The sequence below is a fragment of the Brachyhypopomus gauderio genome, chromosome 15 (genome assembly GCF_052324685.1).
Source record: "Brachyhypopomus gauderio isolate BG-103 chromosome 15, BGAUD_0.2, whole genome shotgun sequence".
Taxonomy (NCBI): Eukaryota; Metazoa; Chordata; class Actinopteri; order Gymnotiformes; family Hypopomidae; genus Brachyhypopomus; species Brachyhypopomus gauderio.
Genome location: NC_135225.1, coordinates 12,267,181 through 12,294,190, shown reverse-complemented (window position 1 = coordinate 12,294,190; position 27,010 = coordinate 12,267,181). Strand labels below are relative to the sequence as shown.

General features: G+C 41.5%; 1 protein-coding gene across 2 annotated transcripts; it reads left to right on the top strand.

The window, feature by feature from the left end:
• Positions 1-618: 618 nt before the first annotated feature.
• LOC143476548 (uncharacterized) lies at positions 619-25,356 on the top strand. 2 transcript variants are annotated; one of them, XM_076974779.1, is made up of 6 exons: positions 619-1,130; positions 17,686-17,765; positions 17,908-18,019; positions 18,867-18,937; positions 19,402-19,483; positions 24,065-25,356. In XM_076974779.1, the coding sequence occupies exons 1-6, from the start codon at positions 860-862 to the stop codon at positions 24,844-24,846; spliced, it is 1,398 nt and encodes a 465-aa protein (XP_076830894.1). In that variant the 5' UTR covers positions 619-859; the 3' UTR covers positions 24,847-25,356. The 2 variants fall into 2 exon arrangements, with proteins under 2 accessions (XP_076830894.1, XP_076830893.1); XM_076974778.1 differs by having other exon boundaries at positions 621-1,130; positions 17,905-18,019.
• The last annotated feature ends 1,654 nt before the right edge of the window (positions 25,357-27,010 follow it).

The window sequence follows — 27,010 nt, the reverse complement described above, 5'->3', positions numbered from 1 at the left end:
TCCTGCACTAGCGTCTTTACTGGCTAAACCTGTTTACTGTAGAAAAATTGAAATATAGAGGAAAGTTGTTTTTTTGCTTTTAAGCACAATACGTTCATCTGCTTTCCTAAATTAAATTAATGTCCTTGCCCAATGGATAGTTAGCTAGCTGTTTTAATCTGTATTTTTAGCCTTGAGTTCCATTCATCTAGGCTCTGCTAATATCATAGTTATTTTATAAAATATATATAAAAATAAATCGATAAATAGATCAACATAAGCGCGAAGCACAATATTCTGAATAATCTGAATCGTAAATCCATACATGGACACCCGTTTCCGGCCCCACGCTGGAGTTACGTCACTTCCTGCCCCAGCCTGGAGCTGCCTCCTGCTGGAGGTCTGCAGCCAGGTACTCTTGGGTTCCCACTCGCGATTTGAGAAAAAAAAGTCTGTCGCCTGTGTGCGGGTCACTCGTTCTGAATTCCGGGAGATTATATGTGACTCCAGCAGCTTCCGGGAGACTTGGGATGTCTGGTTACTGTAATTACTTTTTATATGTGTTTATTCTTTATTATTCATTCGAGGCTTTTCTTTTGAATAGTGAACTTCCGGCTGCCTTGCTGCTACGTTCCTTTGTGTTGCTGTCTTCACAGTTTTACATCGCTTCCTCTGTCGTTTCTGATGTTGCCAGTTATCTAGCAAGATGAGCGGAAGAAATAGCAGTCAACTAAACTTGATTTAAAAATCTTCGAATTCTAAAAATTATTTTAGCATCGACATCATATATTGCCTAGATATAATTTTTTCTGGTTAAAAAAAAAACCTCGACTGGCTACCTACCTAGGTTAGTTAGCTAGCTAACTACCTCAGCACCATCATGGCGAGCATTCTAGGATTTCAAACTCAAATTGCTTCAGTTATGGAGGTATTTGCTAACGCAGCTGTAGCGGAGATCTGTAAACTTGTTGAAGTTAGCTACAATGAATTGCAAACAGAAATCCTAAAAAGTCAGAAGGAGAATAATATACTAAAACGAAAGCTGAAATTGATCGAAGTCCGAGAGTCATTTTATAAAAGAGCACATAAGTTTAAAGGAGCACACAAATCGGACGGACTGCTTAAAGGAGATGGTTGTAGCAAGGGGGGAGGTAAGCGAAGCTGCTAACCAAGCCATCAAATACACATCTAACTAAACGTTACTGTATATAAGTGCCATAACGAAATGGTTGACGCTGTCAAAAACTGATGCGAGATAAAGGCAGGACCAGTTTCTCACATTGTTAGCTAGGTAACCAAAATAGACAGTGCCGAAACAATGTTGACGTCGAACAAAAGCCTTTTGCAGCTAACAAGCAAGCATGCATAGTTACGTGTACAGTAATGATTCTGGCGAATATGTTAAGCAAGCTAGCTAACAATCTAAGCTGACGATAGCTAGTTTAACTTTTCAGTCGCTTTTAGCTACCTAGCTAAATTGTTTATTCCGAGTAGCTACATTGATGGATGCGGCTCCATATAGCAGCGGCCCCGCAGACAAGTCTCTGGTTGGACAAAGCCCCTTATAGGGCCAGAAGCCCCGTGCTGGGCGGAAGCAAGAAATGTCGATGAAAATGCATGTAGCTAGATAAAGAATGATTATACAACAGACACTTTTGTTTATGGTGCTTCTATTTACAAGAGTATAGTCAATGAATTTGACAGTGTTTAGTTTATAATGCACAATTGCCTAAACCACTAATTACAACATTGTGTTATTTACTATTACTGTTATAAATATGGTTGGTTATCAATTCTCATACTTCCAGGTATTCCTCTTGGATTATCAAGTTATTAGCTAGCATGCCTTGAACATCACTATTAAAATAATTTGCTATTTATTTATATATGATAATGATTTGTGTAGTTTATTTAACAAAACCAAGGTTGCTTTACATTGCAACAACATTTAAAGTAAAAAATCACTGTTGAAATAAGGTCTTCAGAAGAGACTTCAAGAAGGAAAGGCAAGTACAGGCTGTTTGGCCGTGAAACAAACCCGAAAGTCTGCTAGAAATATGTAGTTTACATCAGCCAAAGGAATAAAGGATTGGTAGGTATTAATATAAGTAAAATATAAATTCAAGATGGAGGAGAGGCAAATACCAGCATGGCAGTGTCTAAACTGCACAACAGATTGTAGTTTCGATATGAATTTATCTCGAAGGCTATGTAGCTGCAGTGTTGTTGCATGGTGTAATTCATTGTGTTGTTGCATGGTGTCGACTTCATGTTGTTGTTTGTTTTGTTCCCCACTCTGCGTAATGCCATCACCAGCAAGTTTCTTACTATGGTTCATATTTATGCAATATTCAGCTACCCGTTTCTCCATCAGTGTCGAACTATACAAGCCACCTCTGCTGCAGCCATCTACACGCCTTCTAGAAGAACATCTGCATACATCTGCGTCTACTGTTCCAGCTTTGCATTGTCTAGTTTTATCTACCAGCTATCAAGAGCAAGATGAATAGTGGAGTGTTCCTTTAGTATCTTGGCAGCACAGATGAGGATGTAGCCCAGATATGGGCAAACTACGGCCCGCGGGCCATATAGCGGGCCAGTTAGGCTTTTTAATCCGGCCCTCCGAACTTGTCCCAATTAAGGTAAAAACCTCATTCATTTAACCTTTTCACCCTTTCCCCTGCAATACCCTCGCTTCCCCAATAGATGGCGGACTAGTCCAGACACATTAACCTCTGTTGGATTGTAACTTTCCCGCTGCCGTTTTAGCTCTTCAGTAAAAAATAGCAGACCAAAGAAAAGGTCCGATTAACAGCTGTATGTCTGATATGCCAAAAAAGGGTTGCAGTTTCAAAGAGTACAAAATCAGCCGTCACTTTACTGCGAAGCACGCAAACTACGCTAGCAAGCAATCAACAGAAGGACGAGCGGCTACTGCTTAGAGGTTGGCAGTTTCTGTACTGTTATGCAATAAATGCATATGGAAAGTTTGGAGGAGCGTCTTTTAATTAAGCGCAATGTGTGCATTTAGGCACAGCAGGGTAGGGCTGAACGATTTTGGAAAATAATCTAATTGCAATTTTTTATCTATAAATTGCGATAGCGATTTAAAATCGCGATTTTTTTCCACTGTTTTCAGGAAACTCTGTTTCGGCATTTTTTTATACAGCTCAGATACAGGGTTGCAGGGGGGGGGGTGTAAAATGGACTAAATTTAAGTATTATTATTATATCGTGATCGATCGCCTGTGGTTGGCGCCAGAGTGAACTACTAACTTTTTAGTCTAAGATGCTCAATGCGTGAGAGTTGGCAACCCTGCAAGTATAGCAACTTGGCTAAAATATGTGCGTGAGGGCATTTGGTAGCGCATATCCAGTGTGTTTAACAAAGCCATGAAGCCGGGCTTGTTCACTACATTAACGGGCATCATGTCTTTCACTATGAACTCCGTTACTGCCCGAGTTCCCGAGTTATTTCAGCGTGCCACTTCGAATTACATCCATAAGGAGTTACGCTTTCAAACGGTTCGGTCAGTGAAGGCTGTCTGCTGGACCGCGGTCAAGCTATCCGCGCTTTTGCGATTCATCCGCGCTTTAAATCTTATTGCGCCTATATGCGTGATTTTACGGTATTTCGCTGCTCACCGCATACTAAAGCTGTATAAGCTCAGAGAAACACTTTTGCGTATTTGAAGATGCAACACTGGTCGTTGGCATTTTAGCCTTACAAATATCATACAAGGCTTTGTGGTGTTTTTTTTATGCTGAAGAAGGTTTGTAGTGTTACCTCGCGTCGTAGCGACAGTAGCAAGGCACGTTTTGCACAGTACCTGACATTGAGCAGCATCTTTTTTAAAGCCAAAGTAATTTCACACAACTGATGTGCTGCCCCTCTTTGGTATTAGACTTTCAGTTGTCAGCTTCTGTCGAGCCTGAAGCCATTGTGCAACAAGTTAAAGTGCGCTGTGTTAACTTCACTTCTCCACCTCTCTGCCTCCTGCTCGGGTTTGCTCCGTTCGTCCTCGGCTCGCTCCCAAGTCACGTGACCAGTTTAAATTGCAGCCTGTGCGATTAGACAATTGCGTTTTAAAAAATCGCGAAATTATTGCAAATGCAATTAATCGTTCAGCCCTACAGCAGGGGTACAGTAGCTTAATTAAAGGCTAGATTATACTTTTGCAAGTGATTGTAGCACGTGACTCCGCACTCCTCACACGAACGGCGGAAGCATTTTATACTTGGCGTGTTCTTTGCAGAGTTCTCCAAAACGATATGTGGTAGTATTAGGCCTGTGTTGAAAAAATCGATTTTCCGATTCAGAATCGATTCGCATATGATGATCTGATTATCGATTCGTACGTCCAAAGATCGATTTTTTAGTGAACTTTTACCCCCGCCTCGTCACTGAATTCACGCAGGCGTGCTCGGTCTAACTAACTGTAAAACAACATGGCGACGGACAGTGACGGTAACGACGATAGTCAAATCGGCAATCTAAAAACAGAAGGACAGTTTATCCAGTGTCAGTGACTATTTACATTTAGTCCATGTCACTGACAGTTTACCCAGTGTTTTTACAGTTTAAAAAAGTTAAAAATGCTCTTGTAACGTTGGGCGCAAGGCGATGGACGAGACAGAATCCTTTGCACTTTCCAAATCGTTATGTTTATTACATTTACCGAAGCACAGACAGTGCACATAAAACACGTTTACATAGAACATGTGTGACTCAAACAACGACGAGCACAGGATGCTGCGCGAACGCACATTAAATGGACAAACCACACAAACCCCACGTGATGACGAGACGAGCCACAGTTGAGGATTATCACAAGACGCACCCGCGGAGATACGCAGACGAGTAGACGCAGACAACGTTAACACACGCTCAACAGGGAGGGGTCGGGGACCGTAACGTGACAGTTCTGTTATTATATTCTTACTTTAAAGAAAAATACACGTTTACATTTTATACTTTCAGTTTATTAAGTGTGAGCACTTTTAAAATAAAAATGCATTTGGTAGCAACAGCTTTTGGGTGACTTCTTAATTATTTCAATCATAATAATAATGCACTGGTTAGTGTCCCAGTAGGAGTCCACTGTTGCAGATATAGACACCTCAAAGATGTCCTCTGTTTATTGTCCTGGATTACCTTTCTTGAAGGTAGATTTATGATTACCCTTTTCACCAGTCTTCCAGCCATCAGTAACTACCAACTACCAGTAACTATTTGCTGATTAATATTGATATAATACTAGTTTTAACATGTTGCTTCTGTACATAGTCAGGAAACAGCTCAAATAAATACATTTTTAATAACACTAAACCCCGAATTGGATCGAATCGGATCGAATCGATTAAATCGGATTAAATCGAAATAAATCGATTCTTAATCTTCAGAATCGGAATCGGATCGATTCTTGGAATTTGAATCGATACCCAGCCCTAGGTAGTATAAAGAAATACCCCTCAAAAACAGGGGAAGGAACATTTAGGCTACCTGATGAATTTTATTGTTTCATTGTGTTCCAGGTTTGAAAAGTGCTGGAATTTAGGCTAAAGTACATGAAAATGCTTGAAATTGTATTTTGTTTCACAACAAATAGCTATCTGACTGAATAGTTCTCTTGTATTACGTTAACAAATACAAGCCTCTTGTAATTCCAGGGCAAAACATGAGAGAAAGTAAAGACGTTAAGATTGGGCATTTTGAAAATAAACAACCATTAAATAATGTGATAAAATGAATTCTTTCGAAATCATTTTGAGTATATGTATAAATATTAGTGGTGGGACTTTAACGCGTTAATTTCGATTAATTAATTACAGGAAAATTAACGCACTAAAAAAAATTAACGCATTTTAACGCATTTAACGGACGAGACACTTTTGCACCGTGGAATGTTTCTCAGTGCGCGAGTTCCGGGCATACAGATTATGGACACACAATAAGATGATCATGATGGAGATGACTGAAGAGGCTACGCTGGTGGATGGGAAATTTAAATATAAGAAACTTTCAGATGGAAGTACAAACAAAAATAGTGTTATTTACACTTTATGTAGGAAGGAGTTCGCTTATCACAGGAGCACTTCCACCCTTCGTTACCACATCAATGCAAAACATGTTGCAGCTAAAGCTGGGCGTACACTGTGCAATATTTTAAATCGTGTACTCAGCTCCAGCTCAAACTGTACGACTAAATCGCAGGGAGAGTCGGCTCGTGGAGCTGCTTCAACAGTGCGATACTCTCACGAGGAGCGATTTGAATTTCAAACATGTTTGATGTTCTTGCGACGCTGCGATTTCTGATAGGGAGTTGGTCGTGAGGTGTGAATCGCTCCTCGTTTACCTGTGTAAACTATACGATGCACGACACGCGATTGAGCCGAAACGAGTGAAAAATCGGCTGAAAATGGGCCAAAAATCGCAGTGTACGCCCAGCTTAACGCGCAGGTCAGTAATGATAATTTAGCTGCTAAATGTATTCCTAGTACGATAGGGTGACCAAACGTCCGTAATTCACATCCTGTGAGGAAACGTCCTGGTTTTTAAATGACCTTCATTGGACCATTAAGACTGGATTAAACTTTCGCGAGTGGCCGTAGCGCGCGACTCCGCACGCGTTTATACATGATGCATCACATTATTTGTGTTGTCCGCTCTCTGTGGTCGAAGATAAATGCTTACAAGAAGCGCTGCGAATTGCGTCAACTGATGCAAGTTACGAACTACCGTCCAGGGGTGAGTTTCCCAAAACGTTCTTAGCGCCAAGTACTTCTTAACCTTGTACGTAAGAACGAGGTGACGAAGTACTTGGCACTAAGAACGTTTTGGGAAACTCACCCCAGAAAGACAATGTCGAAGAAAATCCAGCAGCTGTATGATGAGGAAAGAATTAAAACAGGTTATTGTGAAGAGTGCCACAAATGTGGCTCTGACTGGGGATCACTGGACCTCTGTTAGCAACAAGAATGATCTTGGTGTGACAGCTCATATTATAGATGATGAATCTATAGATGATGAAGATCCAGTCATTTGCTTTGAGCATGCAGAAGACCACTTCTAGGCACTATGAAGATGCCTATGGCAGAGGCCTGGGAAATTAAAGAAAGTCTACCATCTAAAATGGTATTAAAAAACATCTTCTGATTTACTTCAATTCTTCCAATATCCTGAGCAAAACTCCCTAAATTAAACAACATTTTTGGTCAGAATTTCCAATGTTCTGAACTGTTTTCTGCACACTACACATATATTGGTCTTCGTAGTAGACTGGTGGAAAAATAAACAAGATGTTGAAGTTTATGATTATGTTAATTGATTGATTCATCATTTAAACTTAAATTAATATTTCTCATGTTAAATACTGAAATGCGATTAAAATGCGATTAATTTCGATTAATTAATTACAAAGCTTCCGATTAATTCGATTAATTTTTTTAATCGTGTCCCACCCCTAATAAATATTTAACTGAATTCCACCTTGTAAAGGTGTACGAACTCATGCAAACATGACTTTGTTCGTTGTGCTGAAGTGCAAAATTCGAGAGGTGCATAACCTAGCGAAGCGCCGGTGTACGGGGCTCTTGCGCACGGGCGGAGCCACTGCAATTACGTCATTTTTGGCGTGCGTACCCTCTCACCGGTCCCGACGCATCAAGTATAAACATGCAGCACATCACTCTCAATTTAAAGATCCCTTTCTAGTTTCTGCTGCAGGCGGGATATTTAATGCAGTCTATCACTCAGGACAATCCGTCCATGATTTTGTGGGGTTTAAAACAATTTGAAATTATTGAGCTTGTTTTGAATGTTTAAAGCAGGGGTGGGCAATTAATTTTTACAAGGGGCCACATGAGAAACCTGAATTGTGTCAGAGGGCCACACAAACAATAATGACGTCATTACAGTGGCTCCGCCCACCTCACGCAAACTTCCGCTAATGGTGGCATATACAGTTGTGATCAAATTTATTCAACCCCCAATGCTGCGAAGGGTTTTATGGAATTCAGTGCACATTTGTAATTGTGTTCATAATGAAATCTTACAAGGACTTGTTAAAGAACTAAATGCAACTAAGATGGCATCAATTTTTTTTGTCATAAAGTATTAAATGGCCTTTTTGTGATTTCTTCATTGACACAATTATTCAACCCCTTTACGACTACCACTCCTAAGAACAGAGGTTCATTCCAGTGTTTTCCATCAGGTATTGAAAACATCTGTGGATGTCAACGAGCAGCAATCAAGCATGATAAGCACCAATTAGGCAGATTTAAAAGGACTGTGATACTCAGCTCCTTCTAGACATCTACTGGTGTGTTTCCAAGCATGGTGAAGGCAAGAGAATGGTCCCAGAAGACAAGAGAAGAGGTTATTGCTCTTCACAAGAATGGCAATGGATATAAAAAGATTGCAAAGTTGTTAAATATTCCAAGAGACACTATCGGAAGTATCATTCGCAAGTTCAAGTTAAAGGGCACAGTGGAAACGTTACCTGGTCGTGGCAGAAAGAAGATCCTGACCGCGACTGCTGTGCGCTACCTGAAGCGTAATGTGGAGAAAAATCCCCGCGTGACTGCTAAGGAACTGAAAAAAGACCTGTCAGATGTGGGCACTGAAGTTTCAGCTCAGACAATAAGGCGCGCACTGCATAACGAAGACCTCCATGCCAGAACGCCCAGACGCACCCCCTTGCTGACTCCAAAGAACAAGAAAAGTCGACTGCAGTATGCCAAAAGTCATGTGGACAAGCCACAAAGGTTTTGGAACAGTGTACTGTGGTCAGATGAAACTAAATTAGAACTGTTTGGGACAATGGACCAGCGCTATGTTTGGAGAAGGAAGAACCAGGCTTATGAACAAAAGAACACCTTGCCTACTGTGAAGCATGGCGGGGGGTCAATTATGCTTTGGGCGGAGCATGTGTCAATCATTTTCGAATGCAGCCAATCAGATACTAGACTTTCGTTGTCAATCAATTTTTATTAAGCCAATTATCAGCCAGAGTTAGCTGTCAATCATTTTTTACTGCAGCCAATCATCTTAACAGATCTGCCAAAAGAAGGCGGAAACTGCACGGAGAAGCTCTTTAAACAGAAGTATATGCTGCTCTTACACAAAAGTAGCTGAATAAAAACATTAGAAGAGCCATGACTTTAGACATTTTTAAATAAAAGTTTAAAATACTTCTCACTTGTTATTCTGGAACGGCACTTTAATGTTTTTTTTTCCTTTATTGCACGTATTGCATCATTTACATCATATATATATGTGGCGAGTGTAAATTGTTAGCGGAGGGGAGGTGTAAATGGACACAAATTAAGTATTATATCGCGATCGATCGCCAAGTATAAACGCCTCCACCGAGCAGGGCGTTGAGGAGCGATTTTGATTGGAGGATCGTGCTCTATTTTTTATTATTAATTTTTTTGCTGATGCTGGTCCAGCGTGTCGCGTGCCACTGATTATGCCTCGGCGTGCCATAGGTTGCCGACCCCTGCTGTAGAGCCTTTGAATATTAAAACCATTGTTGAAATTAAGTTCAGATGTGACCAGCAATGGAGCGCAAGTAAAAGAAGGACGCGATCACACAGTCTCATTGAAAATGTAGAAGTTAATGAATAAAGTGCACCAACGCAAAACCCGTAATATAATCCAAATCCAAAGTTTGAAGACCAGTATTTTTTTTATATAATCCGGCATTGCTTTTAATCGTCATAATAATGGAGAGCTAGCTAGCTATCGTATGCTCACCGTGTACATCTTTCGCCAAGAGAAATTCGTGGGCAGAGTTTAATTACATCTTTGCTGGAGTCATTGAGTTGGATTAACTCTGATTTGATCAACTCTGTCCGATAACTCTAACACTCCATCGTCATTTGATTATATCAAAACAATACTAGTCTACAAACTTTATTTGGATTATGTCACGGGTTTTGCGTTGGTGCAATTTATTCATTAACTCCTACATTTTCAATGAGACTGTGTGATCGCGTCCTCCTTTTACTTTACTTGCTGAGCTTAATTTCTACAATGGTTTTAATATTCAAAGGCTCTACAGCAGGGGTCGGCAATCTATGGCACGCAGGCCACCGTTGGCATGACGAGGCATAATCAGCGAACCCTCGCGCCGCGTCAAGTACAAACCTGGCTTAAACCTAGCTTTAAAGCACTTCTACGGCACTTTCAAGGTCCATTTCAATATTTCCCAGCTGACTCAGGTTCTCTCTAAGCTCGGGATCTGGAATGGAAAACCTGAGTTTTTGTTAACTCTGAGTTTACTTACCTGCTTTCTGGAATACCCCCTGTTCAGTCATCTATTTGTTGTGAATCGAAATACAGTTACAATTTCAAGCATTTTCAAGTACTTTAGCCTAAATTCCAGCACTTCACTGGAACACAATGCACAATTAAAATTCGTCACGTAAATTTTCCGCCATTTGCAGAGGTTCGCGCAAGGTGCAACGTTCACTCCCGAAAGTAAATTCAGCCTTAACTTGTCGCTGATCACCTACAGTGTTTCTTGCACAGCTCACACGTCCACACGGAATTAACACAAACGTAGCGCTTTCAAAATAAAAGTGTCACAGTTGTATTGCACGCACGACATAGATATTTGTTTCATTTATGATTGGCCTCTCGCGGGCCGGACAGGGGCGCACAACGGGCCGGATGTGGGCCGCGGGCCGTAGTTTGGCCAGGTCTGGTTTAAAGTGTTCCATTTATCTTTTTCCAGTAAATGTCGATTTCATTAACTTTGCACCTTCAGTTGAAATTTATAAAAATAATAAATTAGTGCGTGTCCAAATGCTCCTATTTCTAGTCAATGAGAAATTTCTTTCTAGCCACTATCAACAAATAAATTTTTTTTTTGGGGGGGGGGGTGCTGCATGTTGCGTACTGACAGTCACGCTGTTTACATTCTGATTAAGAACATGGCTGTCCTCACTTTAGCCTAAATTCCAGCACTTTTCAAACCTGGGACACAAAGCAACATTAAAATTGGTCAGGTAACACTGCAAAGAATGTGATGCGGGAAGTATAAACGGTCACTCGTGAAAGTATAATCCGTAATAAATAATCCAGCCTTGACGCGGCTCAGGGATTATGTCACACGCAGCGCCGTGCAGCCGTAGTGCCTGTAAATTAAAATTTAAATGGTTCAATGGAGGTAATATAAAAACCAGGACATTTCCTCACTTTATATAAAAAAAAACCCGGGACTGGACGTGAAATACGGACTTTTTTGAGAGCTGGACTGTTTGCCATACCTAGCCACGGCACATTTAACGACTCTTTCGGCGGGGTCTTTATACGTCTTGTCGTGTTTTGTCTCGAAATGCTTCTTAATGCTGGAAGTTGGGCATGCAACGATGTCATAGCACAGTGTAAACACAGCACGATCTTTGACATACACCAAACCATAGTCTTCCATCCAGGGCTGAAATGCCCTCGGTTTGTTTTTTTAACCGGAGGCTAATTGATTTGTATTAGGCTAAATTTAAACATCGGTCTGTGTCGGGTGTTGAGTGCAGAGCGTTGAGGAGCAATTTCGATTGGAGGATTGTGCTCTCTGTCTGAGATTTTTTTTTATTATTATTTTTTTGCTGATGCTGGTCCAGTGTGGCGCGTGCCAGTGATTATGCCTCGGCGTGCCAGCGTGGCATGCGTGCCATAGGTTGGCGACCCCTGCTCTAGGTTTTTATAAGATGGTGCCACTACAGTGTCCCCATTACTGTCATCCATAGTCACCATTAGGGTTGCAGCGGTAACCGGTTTCACGGTATACCACGGTATTAAAATGCACGGTTAACATACCGTGTGCGTTTGCTTAGTATAGGTTAAAGGCAAGCCAGAAACTGAAACTGACCCGTGCATGCGCGATTCCGCTCCGGTTCAGCTACTCAGCATACAGCGGTGAGAATGGCAGAAAGTGCATCAGACATAACAAATTTTTTTACTAAAAAAAGGCTAAACCAGTGTTTCTCAAAGTGTGGGGTGCGCCACACTAGTGGGGCGCATGGGTATTGCAGGTGGGGCGCAAGCAATTGGAAGAAATGAACCTTTTTAAGCCTGTCGTTTTAATGCCTGTTCGGTTTTCATAAGCCCCGGATGTTTAAAATGTCTGCGGGACAGTGTGAACCAGGGCTAGATTCGGCCCTTTAATGAATTTGTACCAGCCCCCCCGGTCAACAAATTGCGTTCACCACCCCCATTTGTATTTTATTACCATTTTGTTTGGGTGATATGGGACAGGTGGGGCATGGAATTTCCCGTTCTTCTGAGGTGGGGAATGATAGAAAAAGTTTAAGAACCACTGGGCTAAACTAAAATCACTGGCGAAAATGACGTAATCGCAGTGGCTCCGCGTGTGCGCGAGGGGCTCACGCGCTGTCGATTTGCGAGGTCATGCACCTCTCAAATTTTGTAACTTTGCGCGCCTCAGCGCAATGAACAAAGTCATGTTTGCCTTTACAAGGTGGAATTCAAGCACTTGTACGTCACTTTCAAGGTCCATTTCAATATTTCCCAGCATGTTAAACTTAATTAAGTTAAATATTTATACATATACTCGAAATTATTCGAAATAATTCGCTTTTTTATCACATTATTTAATGATTGTTTATTTTCAGAACAACCAATCTTAACGTCTTCACGTTCTCTCATGTTTCGTCCTGGAATTACAAGAGAACTGGGGGCTATTCCACAAAGCGAGCTAACTCAGTAAGCCGGGCTTTTTAAGACAAGCCTGGCTCATTTTGCTCAAATTCGGTTCCACGAAAGAGGCTAGACTTAAGCCTTGATCAGTTACTACAGCAACATATACGTTTGTACAAACCTGCTCTGTACCAGGCTAGAGTTGAGGCTTAGCTTAGCTGGACCGCTTCTATTGGCTGAGCAGTCTCACCATCCGGGAAACAAAATTGAAGAACAAGGTTCCGCTGCAGTTCTATCCATTACATTGCTGTGGATGTAGCATATCATATCTTTATACATTTAATTGAGTACTGTAATTATTAGTTTGGAATGATTGCAGGTTATTATTAACATTTAATAATTATATTTCCAAATGCTATTTATATTTCGATCTTCATATTCATTGTTAATCAGTGAGGTTTCTGCACATTTCAATGTACTGGTTTAATCTTAATTCAGGTCATTGTAAAATGGAATACAGTTATGGTCCACAAACATACATTAGCATAAACTTTATCACAAAAAATAAAATTCTTTAAAAAACTTTGTACCTAAGTATTAATAATAACTGAGTAATTTAGGTGAAGATACTTTTAGGTATATATTTATCCCCATACTTCCTCTTTTGTGTTCAAATTACAAGCAAATGATATCACTCCGCAATTCACATATGTTCAGTATAAATAATATAAATGTGTGGTTAACTTAATGGTGCAAAAAGGAAATGGATACAGACAACTACCTTACCAAGGTTTTCATACAGGTGATACAAATAATCCAAAATGCAGGCTATAAAAAGAGCAGCTAACAGTGAAGGCTGAAGGCTGATTGACCATGGCATGCCCATTTGTAGAAAATCCAGTAGATGAGGGAGCGTGTGTAGTGTGCAGAGCATTCATGCTACCAGCTCCAAGGTCATTCCAGGACAGGACAGATCCACTGGGCTTTCCGAATGACTACTTATTTGAGTGCTGCAGGTTCAGAAGACACAGTATTATATATCTCTGTAAGTTTTGGGGCCATATATTAAGACCACTAGACGTAGTAAAGCTCTTACCAAACCCCAAGCGGTCTGGATCACTTTGCGCTTCTCTGCCAGTGGCGCATTTCTGTACAGCGTTGGGAATGCAGAACATCTTAGTAAGGCAACGGTCTGTCGCCAAATTCGAAAGGTTTGCCTTGCGCTTAAGCGCTTCCTTAATATATTCATCACATTCCACAATGATGGGGCGCAGGGCCGGCGCCAGGACATATACAGGGGGGGGGGGGGGGGGGGGGGGGGGCGTCAGAAAATTTTGGGGTGGCGAACGTAAGTTTTTGACCGGGGGGGGTCGATCGATTGCCAGTAACAGCGAACTAGTAACTCATTGGATCATAAATGAGGGTGTCTGCAATTTTGCGGCGTCTGCAATTTTGCTCTAAAGCAAGGTCTTCTGCAGGAGTGATAGCTGCTACAGGAGGCCCAACACCAGTAACAGCAGTAGCGGTTTTCTTTCTGGTTGCTAAAATATTTTATACAGTTATTTAATGTGGTGTTTTACCTTTTCCTGCACATTAGACTAATCAACTGTACTTACCATTCTGGAGTATATTTTTATATTTCACCTTGACCTGCTGCCACATTCTTCACCCCGCATGATTAATTAACATTATTAATTTACTATAACACTTTTAAAATGCCAATGAATGGATTAAATTATACGCTCACGCATTTAATCTGTCTGCAATATTCTGCCACGCAGCTTCTCTGACTTAATGAATACAGGACGTGTTGCCTTTCTTCGTAATAATGTATTTATATTCCTCATACAGATGTATAAGTAGCTCCTGTTCAGCAGAAGAAGCAAAATATCTGCTCGTTCCTTCAGCTCTTTCGACATTTTCTTGCCTTTTCGAATATCGATTAGTGAGGCTGTGTAATTACTGTGTGCACGCGCATGATCACTGATTAAAAAGCCTGGCTTGAATTAGCGGGAACAGGTTGTGTCTGGATTTCATTTGTGGAACGGAACTAGACGGAAGTTAAATGTTTGGGTAACTCAAGCGAGGCTTACTCTAATAAGTGTCGCTTTCATGAGCTCGCTTCTTGGAATAGCATTTTCAAGTATGTTAGCCTAAATTCCAGCACTTTTCAAACCTGAAAGTCAAAGCAACATTAAAATTCGTCAGGTAAATGTTCCTTCCCCTGTTTTGAGGGGTGTTTCTTTATACTACCACATATCGTTTCGGACAACACTGCAAAGAATGTGACAATTATGAACACTTCCGCCGTTTGCGGAGGTTCGCGCGAGGTGTGCGGAGTCGCGCGCTACGGTCACTCGCGAAAGTATAAACCTAGCTTTTTAAGGTCCTTGCTTTCACTGGATGTGAAAGACGCCATTAATTTACATGCGTTCATTTTCAAATTCTGACATGCCTGTTTTTCATATATTAAAACCAGACTCATTGTGAAAGCCTTAAAATAGAAATCTCTATTGCTAGGATCAGAAATAAATCCTCTCTTTCTGCAGGATCTGGTTAACTGCCAGTGTGACTGGTTACGGCCATAGTTGCTGGGCAGGTCGATATGGATTGTATGGTTTTGGAAGTCACTGTTGTGTTCAGTGAGCATAGTGTGTAAACCTCACATGGACTTGGTGGCACTGATCTTTCATTAACAGTGTCAGTGGGGTTGGGTACAGCCTTATTCATCAGGGAGGCTAGTTTGGGTTTAAACAGGTATAGCTTGGTTTAAAAGTGCACTTGGAGGGAGAATGCTTAATTCAGTGAAACACTAGTAGTTGATATTAATTCAGTAAAACACCGACAAATGGAGGCACCAAACTGATGACACCTGTTAAGAGCTTGCAATATTGTTATAAATCTTAAAAACAATATATATTTTTTCTCAAAATATTTCACTAACTAACTGCATGTTTATAGCTTGATCTATGTTTTACAAAAATAACATTCATCTATGGATAACCAACAAAAAGAAAAAAATATATATAGACGTAGATATAGAATGGCAGTGAAGTGCAAAAGGTCCAAAACATCCGGTTTCTCTGGAAACCTTGTGTACATCTCTATCTTGATATCTTTTAATACAGTACACTGCAGTTATTCACCTTGAATCTTCTTTGGACACACACACACACACACAGACTACACATATAGACTATAGACTATATGAAAGTGTACAATTCAGAGCACCACACCTCAGTTATCACTGAGACCTACACCTCACCAGACTGGATATGTTTGGTTGGAAGAGGGGAAGGTAGTCAGAACTGAAGGATAACACTACCTGAAGGAAACATAAGATGTTGAGGACAGCTACATGTTTCTTGGAATCCCACAGGCAAATAGCAATAATCAAGAGACCACAAGGTACAGATAATAAGGAAATTCCTGAGAATTTACAAATCTAGCTGTATGAGACTGTACACTGAACAGAAGGAGGGGGGCTGGGGATTAATTATCAAAGCCACTATCCAGGATTAAATATTCAAGATCCAGGAGTGTTCCAGGAAGATGGCCCCAAATGATAAAGTCCTTAGTGAGTACTTCAGACTTACAAACCCGAGGTGGATGGGAATGAGAAGAAATGGGCACCATCAGATGATGATAGACCTCTGTAGAGTATGTACCATCAGTTGAATAGTTACTATAGTTAACTATACTAATAGTAGTTGATATGGAGAAACGCTACCAAAGGCTGGAAAAGGCTGGATTTAAAGATGGGAAACACCAAGGGCTGGGAGAACAGCTAGATGTAAAATGTGAAGGTAACATTGGTTCTCATAGTTAATCATAGCACAGTGGCTGTGACCTTCAGCCTGGGAGAATGGCTCCAGCAGTTCCTGGAAACAACAGAGATCTTCATCCATAAGAGTGCTGTCCTGGGAACAGCTAAGATACTGTGCAGGACACCAAAGCTTCCAGGCCTCTGGAAGATCACCTGAGCATTTAGGAAAAAAACTAGAGCAGGGGGAATAAAACAACTATAAATAAAACAAAAAACAAACTACTGTGTCTTGCCTCTCTACGGTGTTTTTCTGATTTTATAGCTGATCATCTCAAGGATCACCGTGGAATATATCAGATTAATAGTCTCTGTGATGGTCACAGTAGAGATTGTAGAGCTGCATTCACATTTTCTCTCTAATCTGATTCAAACACGCGTTCTCCTGTACAAGTCAGTTGTATAATCCACTGAGCAAACAGATGGCCAAATGTTTATCAAAAGATTGAACTTACCATTTGACTTGCTGGATAATGCAAGTTTTTGTACTTGCCGCTAATCAACAGTGAGCATCTTCTGACGATGCAGCAATACTCAACCCTAGCGGCAAGCAGAGCATCTGGCAACCAGTTTTGTGGTTAGCTAGTAAAATTAATTGAGCATGTTTTTTGTTCAGGATCAGCTTGCCAAATGCTTATAATGAAGTAATAACTCTTTATCTATATACAGTACTTTTGTGCTGCAGTGCACATCAGGAATGCCAATTAATACATGATATTGGGTTGTATCTACATTGCATGTGTGCAAACTTTATTCATCAATATTTTACAGCGTCAACTATTTTTGTTACACAGACATGAGTTAAGTATAGTCTTTGATCAAATTGCAGTACCAATGGCATATTTCTATTGGAGTTTATTTTAAATCAAAAAAGGCTTAAAGGAGTAATATGTAATTTTTCCAATGATGATTCTTCATATTATCAAACAGCCATTATACTGACACCCAGAGGTTTGTATGATTCTGTACTAAAGTTATTAACATGGCATGTGGGAGTTTTGCTCTATGGAGTATAAACTGGTTTATTTGAGGACTACAAAGCAATCTGAGTCTTCATCATGTAAGCTGCACTTTATAGAAAAAAATGTAAAAATGAAAGACAACCACTTCCATAAATCTTGTTTGCTATTTTTCATGGTAAAAATTACTTTCTGCTCCTTTAAGTCTGGATCTGTAGAACTGACTGTATATGCTTAAGCAGTCTGTTTGTTTCCAGGGCGAATGGTTCATGTAAAGATCAGTTCATCTGACAATGAGCGTTCCACAGAAGATATGGAGTCTCTCAAAGTGCAGAAGGTCTAAATTCTAAATAAGACATAGCTATGTTTTTTTTATCATTTAGTATACAATTCAATTTACATTCAAGATGTGTAATATCTGTAATATCTGTGCCTACAAAATTCCCTTGTTTTTATTATTATTATTATTTTTTTAGCAGTGTTTGGTGGAGAATATGGAAGATGGAGAGCCTGATATACTCATTATTAAGGAAGAGATAGTGGACATAAGGAGCAAAGAATTGGACCTAGAGCTGAGCCTTGGAGTGGAACGTAGGTTTATGTATTTTCTTTCTTTACAAGTGCATATTTCATTCTAAATGTGTACACCTGTGAAATACAGTGACACCTCTAAAATTGTAAATATATTTACTATTTTCTCCATTCAGTATATGGATTGATCTGTTTTTTAAATCATTATTATTACTATTATTATTTGAATTCTTACTATTATTACTATTACCATCTGACTTTAAGGTACTAGGTATAGAGAAACATTTTTTTTGTTTGTGAGAAACAAAAAGCCATTTGTATTGCTTAGAGTGAGGGAATTTATTGAGCTCTTTTCAGCCATGGCGTAGTGGAGTAATTCAATTTTACAACAGGGCATCTGTAAAATTTATGACCCATTCGTACAGGATAAGAAATCTCTGCATTAATAAAGATGGGAATAGCTACTCAATTTATGCACACAAGCAGGCTACTTGTCTTCTGGATTTGAGTGTTGTATGTGGTATGAGGTATCGGTGCCATGCATGACGAAACTCAGACTCCTTGAACATATACATATTTGAGAAAAACATGAATCTTAACATTTTCAGTTTAGAAAAACAGAACAGAAATCTAACACTGCTCAAAAACCATCTATGGGAGGAAAAGAAGCAGACTTTACCGTGAATACACAGAATTTTTTATCATATTTGATAGGGGTGTAACAGTTTGTGTATTTGTACCAAAATGTCATGGTTAGGTGTGTGTAGTCGCACGGAGAATACACGGTGCATGCATATTGCACTCCTTTTTTGACGTTATATAAACACTAATAACATTGGTGCCTGTGTAGCAACCTGTTTGTGTTTTGGTTATTTTCTTGTTAATCGTTGTTTTCCGGCAAATGAAGAGGAGAGACTCTACACAGGTGCTGAGAGAGACAAGTCCTTGGAGCAGAACAAACAACTCTGTCAACAAGAGGTCTGTAGTTGTTTTGGTTGCATTTAATGCTTGATAGCATAATAACATCTATAAAAGAAACAACATATTTAGATTTTATTTAAACAGATTTTCTGTTACCACTGTGTTCCAAGTTTGTGGAGCATGAGGTACTGACCTTAACCTTTGAATTATACTTTTTGAATTATACTATTACAATAATAATAATTATTGAGTTATACTATTACTGAATGACAGTTGTGCATGCCATGCATCTAGGTATGATGTTGGTTTTGGGGGGCACAAAAAGGGCTGTTTGCTGTTAGCTACACTTTGAGATTCTGGTCGCTTTAGTAAAACCCACTGTAGTCCCTAAACTGGCTGAGCTGCTTGGCTAACTTTGCATCTGTCACTAACTCTGTATTTGTCCCTAACTCTGCATCTGTCTTTAACTCTGTATCTCTTGTATCGACTCTTGTTCATGTTTGTGTTCCTTATAATTTCAGTGTGATGAAGAAACACATGACTTTCTCAAGGAAGAAGAGGAGCATGTTGAAGAAGAAGACAAAAACACAGAGACATTTAACGGTAAACTTAAATTACCAGCAGTTATATTACTATGTATAATAAATCCATCCATCCATTGTCATCCGCTTATCCACGATCGAGTCGCGGGGGCAGTAGCCTAAGCAAAGAGGCCCAGGTTTCCCTCTCCCCAGCCACCTCTTCAAGCTCCTTTGGGAGGATACCGAGGTGTTCCCAGGACAGCCGAGAGATATAATCTCTCCAGCGTGTCGTGGGTCTTCCCTGGGACCTCCTCCCAGTTGGACATGCCTGGAGCGCCTCCCTATGGATGCGCCCAGGTGGCATCCGGACCAGATATCCGAACCACCTCATCTGGCTCCTCTCTATGTGGAGGAGCAGCAACTCTACTCCGAGCCTCTCCCGGATGATCGTGCTCCGTACCTTATCTCTAAGGGAGAGCACGGACACCCTGCGGAGAAAACTAATTTCGGCCACTTGTATTCGCGATCTCATTCTTTCGGTCACTACCCAGAACTCGTGACATTAGGTAAGAGTCGAAACGTAGATTGACCCGTAAGTCGAGAGCTTTGCCTTTTGGCTCAGCTCTCTCTTCACCACAACAGTCCGGTACAGCGTCTGCAATACTGCAGCCGCAGCACCTATCCACCTGTCAATTTCCATCCTTCCCTCACTCGTGAACAAGAACCCGAGATACTTGAACTCCTCCACTTGAGGCAAGGACTCATTCCCGACCCAGAGAGGGCATTCCACCCTTGTCCGAATACACCCTTATACTATGGTCACAGTTTTAGAGGTGCTGAATAAATGTTTACCCTAATTCAACAGATTAATCTTAAGAGTTCTAAAGAAACTGTGGCTGTTTTAAGATGATATCAACCAGACATAGTGATAATGATGATGGTGATTGGTCACATTTTTATCAAGTTTTCACTATGTGGTGTCCTCACATCTTGGCAATCTATGAAACATTTAGATAAATGCTTGTCTGATGGTATATGTGTGAGAGACTGTTATGCCTAACATAATCCAACATAATCTCCATTGTCCAGGGCATGTGCAATACTGTTGCTTTTTAAAATGTTTTTAATTGGTTTATCCAAAATATTGACTGATACAACCAGTCCCACCTGAGGGACGAACACAACACCACATCCACAGGACGAGCTGCTGCTGTAGACGGGGGCAACCAGTAGGGGGCCGCCGTACCGTGACAGATCCCCCCTCCAAGCCGCACTCCCCTCCACCGGCTGTGCGGCCTACAGCGGCAGCACACAAAACAAAGGGACAGGCAGGCAGGGACAAGGGACACCCCCTGTAGTCCCGGAGCTGTAACACACAACACAAACACAGGTTAGCTCACCTACCTGGGCGGGACCCTGGACCGACTGGGCCGTCAACAAGACAAAACCACGCCCGGTCGGTCACAGGGCCCTCACGCCCTAACCGGCATTAAGCCGCTTAGCCCCACAGGTGCGAGGACGACGGGCCACGGCTCCTTGTCCGTCCGGGGTGTATGTGTGCAGGTTACCTCCCTGGGGCGTGGCTACGTCACCTCCTGGACCCCGTGGAAGGGTCTCCGTCTTGTGCAGGAGCTCTTCAGAGCGGAGCCCCATGGTCCCCAAACATCCGGGGACCCCAACCCTCTAGGGAGGGGCTCTTTAAGACCGGGCTCCGGTCACCCCACAACATAAGGGGGCTCCTGCCTGGTGGAGACCTCCACAAGGCCCAGGAATGCTACGATCCACCACCAGGGAGAAGCACCTGCACATAAAACACAAATGCACACACACACCAACACAAAACACAGACGCGCACTGCCCTGATCCCCCTTACAATGGGGGAGGGGTCTCCTTCTCAGCAGGGGACTTTCACCTGCTCAGGAGAACCCCCCACGTTCCTGGTCAGGGCCTCCCTCAGGAGCGATGCCCTCCGTGCCACTCCCCGTGGCACGAGACCATCACTGGTCCACCCCCAACACACACTCAAGGGGGAGGAGCATGTGTGGAATTACATACAACATATCACAGGCACGCGAGAACAACACACACGCAAAAACTAGACAAACAAAAAACAGTGTACAAACAATGAACGAACGGGACTCTTACATGCGCGCTCGGTAGTATTGTGACGTGCCGCTCAGGTTCGCAGTCGCTCCCCCACACAAAACACAAGACAACAGGGGAGCGAGGCGACAGTGACGAGCGGCACCCGCGTCACACACGAAACACTAAACATATAACACCACGAGCACGCACACTGGTCCACACGCCCATTCACACGTACACTTCACCCACACAAAACATGAAGAGTATAACAGGGAAGACGCCCTGGTCCTCGCCGTGCAACACACAAAACAAACGCACGGCGAAACTCTTCAGACAGACAAACAACGGACATGAAGAGCTGTCTCAGGGCAGACTGCCCTGGTCCTCGCCGTACTACACACACACACACACACACAACACAAAAGCACGGCGGAGCTCTTCAAACAAAACACCACGCAGACAAACACTTACCACGAGACATGACCACGAACGAAGGAGAAAGTAAAGGAGACTGGCGGCTTCCGAAAGTGGCTGGTTATTCTGTGACGGGTAGGGTGAGCGAAAATAAATGGAAGCGATCACGCCAAGTCTCAGGGAAAAAGGATGGTTTAATATGTAAAGTGCGCAAACCAAAACCCGTGAACTGATCCGAATTAAGGATATAATAACCAGCGGTCAACTGGTACAAAGACAAGACATATATAGACGAACAAACGACCCTCAGGTGAGACGGATCGCGGGCTCCGCCCACCTGAGGGACGAACACAACACCACACCCACAGGACGAGCTGCTGCTGTAGACGGGGGCGACCAGTAGGGGGCCGCCGTACCGTGACATTACCAATATTTGTAGTCTTGGAGTCGTATAAGCAGAGCAAATTTTTTCATGGACAGAACAGTTATTTAATGATTTGGATTATTATCCATTGATCGGTTTGCCAAGAAAATCATGTAAATAATGTGCCATATTTTGTCAATTGTGATTTTTTACACTGCAATCGAAATTTGTCCTCCGCTATTCACCCATCTGTGCAGTTAGAACACACACGCTAGTGATTACTAGGGGTCTGTGGATCACACGTGCCCAGAGCGGTGGGCAGCCCTAGCCCGGCGCTCGGGGAGCAGTTGGGGTTAGGTGCCTTGCTCAAGGGCACCTCAGTCATGGCCTCAGGTCTGGGAATAGAACTCACGAACCTCCGGTCACAAGACCAGTTCCCTACCACCAGGCTATGACTGCCCCATATAATAATGAATAATAATAAGAAAAATATTGATCATCATATACCACTTGTATAGTTTGTCATCTCTGGGTGGAGATAAAAGGTTGGTGGATTCAGAAGAAGAATGGGCGATTCCTGCAATGACGATTAAAGGAGCATTAGTGATCACTAGGGGGTTGAGGTACACGCATGCCCAGAGTGGTGGACAGCCCTAGCCCAGTGCCCGGGGAGCAGTTGGGGTTAAGTGGCTTTCTCAAGAGCACTTCAGTCATGGCCTGGGACCTGGGAATCAAACCCACCAGAATGAATCGAAGACCAATTCCCATTAGCATGACAGCCCCATCCCATTTGGCGATCCATCCCAGAAGCAGTTATGACCAAAAAAAGAGCTCAAAACACAATCAGAGCCCAAAAATAAGTCGTTCAAGATTTGACCAATCTATGCAACTGTCTTGGATTCATTCTGTGAACAGATGCAAAGCACTTTGTAAGTCGCTCTGGATAAGAGCGTCAGCTAAATTCCCTAAATGTAAATGTATTGGTGTATGATGCAGAATGTACAAGTACTACCTGGAGCAAGGCAGCATCAATCTCTCTTGTTCTCTCAGCTCCCGGCTCTCTTCATCTTCCTCCACTGTGAGATTTTATATCATTGACAGGCCACATTCAAAATCCAGTGTGTCTCACAGATCAGAGTCCTCCTAGGGTGCGATGGAAGTCCAATTTCCTGGACTAGATCTTGAACGAGAACGCATACACACATATATACAGCACAGGGGCATAACAGCGTTGAACATAGCCACAGTGCTTTTAAACATATTTTCATTGACAAATTAGCATGCAAGTAAAATTCATATCTTTAAACACTTCATGTTCATGTTTATAATTTTTTTGTCTTTTTATTGTGAAATCTTAAGGCGTTGCAGTGTTTACATTTATGGCATTTGTCAGATGCTCGTATCCGGAATGGCTGATATAGTTATAATTTTGACAGCACCTGTAGTCCCTGGGAAATTATGTCAGTACCTGTAGTCTGAAAAGAGGCAGTGTCACATACATGTTATCGATTTCCTCAGAGCATAATCCCCCAAATTGCATACAATCAGGGGTTTCTTTTCTATTGGTAGCACAGTGGATGCAGGGTGCCTAGCCTGATCAAGCATAGCCTTTTAAGGCATACTTGATAGCAGAGTGGACATGGGAAGTTTCTGTCAATTTTGTGAATTCATGAGCCTTTACAGAATCAGTTTTAGCACTGTTGTATGAACTACAAATAATAAAACTACAAAACTGTTCTGGCCTATTGCATAAACTATGTGATATTGTTATCAATGCTTTTAAATTGGTTTTGTTTCCAGGCAATTGTCCTAAGGATGGAGGTTCTACACCAGAAACTGAAACGGACCTACATTCTGCTGCTAATGCTTCATGGGACAGCAGCAGATATGAGACAGCCACACACAGCCTCTCCTATTCTGGGCCAGACTGTAACACAGGGGCCTCCCTCAATGAGTACTTTATGCATGGTGACACAGAAGACTCCGCATGTCCCTTTGGGACACAGATAAGCAATTCCTCTCTTTCTGATGTGGATGGAACTTTTGCACACAGTGATGAAGTAACTGGGGCTGAGAAAATGGCATCACATTCTGAGGTAACTCCATACACATCAGTATTTGCATCACAGATGAAAGAGAGATTTGTGTGTAAGTACTGTGGAAAACCCTTCCCTCATCCCAGTGCTCTCATTTTACACCAGAGAGTTCACACTGGGGAGAAGCCTTACTGCTGTACCCTCTGTGGTAAGAGATTCAGTCAGTCGTCTAGTCTTAAGAAACACCACAGCATTCACCGGGGTGAGAAACCCTTTAGGTGCCTTCATTGTGGCAAGCAGTTTTCAGATCAGAGCAATCTCAAGAAGCATGTGAACGTTCACACTGGTGAAAAACCATATGCCTGCACTCAGTGTGGAAAGACCTTCAATCAATCATCCAACCTCAAAACACACATGAAGATCCACACGCGTGTGCAGCCTTTTGGTTGTGAACGTTGTGGTCAGATATTTGCATACAAGAACAGCTTGTTGAAACACCAACAGAGGAACTGTCTGAGTAATCAGAATCTAGTTGGACAGTTTTAGATTCCAGATTACTAACAGAGGAGAGGGATTTTCAAAGAGATTTAGATTTTTGAAGTCATGGCAGCCTACATTAGATATTAAGTATATAAATAATTGTGTACATTTGACAGCTCATTAAATTATGTGCTATTGTAGCAGATGAAATGGTGGTATAATAGCTAAAGAATTAAATGCAAGGTATGTGCATATGTTCTATTGTTGCAATCGATTTAAGAAATTACCATAGATTTTTCAGTAGTCTGTTTTATAGCACATTCATATAAACAGTGGAATTTGGGAGGCGTAGACAAAAATTACATAAATAAAATATTTTTTTTTTAGAACAAAAGTATCATGTTCAAAGTTTTTATTTAAACCCAATGTGTCAAACATTTTAACTGAGACTAATTTAACTTTGATATAGTTTTTACTGCTTTAACAGATAATGTACTTAATTTCCATTATCAATGTTTTTCAATAAATGTTTTTGAATATTTGGTTTTCGCACCAATAAACAATGACTTAATGGTAGCATGTGATCCTTAGTCTTTTTATTTTTGTTTTTTATTTATTTTTGTACCTGGAGAAACAAACACAAATTTATTACAGGCAGATCAGCAATTGTTAGCAATACTTAGTAATGATATATAGTGTGCCTGTTTCATCTGAAGGTCCCTGATGCAATACACTTATTAGATATTTAATGTTTCTACCTGTGACAGGCAGGGATTGCGAAATAAAATGGAAGCGATAACGCCAAGTCTCAGGGAAAAAGGAGGGTTTAATGAAGAACGTGCGCAAACAAACAAAACCGTGACTAGATCTGAATTAAGGATATAATAACCAGCAGTCAACTGGTACAAAGACAAGACATATATAGACAAACAAACGACCATCAGGTGAGGTGGATAACACGAACACAACGCAACAAAAACAGGACAACTGCCGCTGTGGACGGGGGCGACCGGCAGGGGGCCTTTGCACTACCTTTGTAGCTACTTGATTTTAACATTTTCACGTGTTTCAAAAAGATCAATATAAGCACAAAAGTACTTGGGATTGTTGTGTTGCAGCCTAGATTTGTATCCCTGATAATATGGCATCACTTTTGATTTGATTGGTCAGTTTTTGGCAAACCTCTAGGCCCGATGGAATGCTTATGTTTGATCATGCATGTGTACATGTACAGGACAATGAAATGTTTCTTTTCACATATCCCAACATAGAGTATATAGCACTCTGGAGTTGAAAGGTTTATGGGCAAGGGCCTTTGTGCAAAGGCCCAACAATTGCAGTTAGTTGTAAAGCGTTAGTAACGCGTTACTCTAATCTTAGCACTTTTTTCAGTAACGAGTAATATAACGAGTTACTATTTCCAGTCCAGTAATCAGATTAAAGTTACTTATCCTATTTTTATTTTCCTTAGTAAAATATATATATTTTTGCTTTCTTCTTGGCTCAGTTATACTTTTGCGTCTGACTGTAGCGCTCGAATCTGCATGCTGCGCGCGAACCTGTGAGAGCAGCGACCACGTTTTACACGTCATTCTTTGCAGTGTTCTCCGTAACGATATGTGGTAGTGTAAAGAAATACCCCTCAAAAACAGGAGAAGGAACATTTACCTGACAAATTTTTATGTTGCATTGTGTTCCAGGTTTGAAAAGTGCTGGAATTTTGGCTAAAGTACTTAATTATATTTCGTTTCAGAACAAATAGCTGTCTGACTGAATTAGGAGTGTGAGATCTGACGATATAAAATTGTGAATGGCGAGGACGAGTGGAGAATCGCAGGCAATCTACCAAATTAGAGAAATCGTATAGATCGCCTTTGCCAATCAACACAATGACTTTTTTTTAATGCTGGTTCCCGCCGATGCGGCAAATGTAGGGCGTAGGACTGACCAATCACAGCGAACTGTGAGTCTTCCACGCCTCCACAGTGGAGAAATTAGACAGGAAACAAGCTCCAAGATGAAGTTCTGCAGACGCTACGAGAGCTCAGCCTGCTATGAGACCCAGGCCTGCAGACCGCAGCGTTGCCTGATGGTGAAGCCCGGCGGAAGTCTCATCGCAAAGAGAGCCCGGCTATACCATTGCTATTCCTCGTGAACATTTGCTCCCTCGACAACAAACTGGACTACATTAGACTCCAGCGAACTACCCAGTGTGAGTTTGTGATGGAAA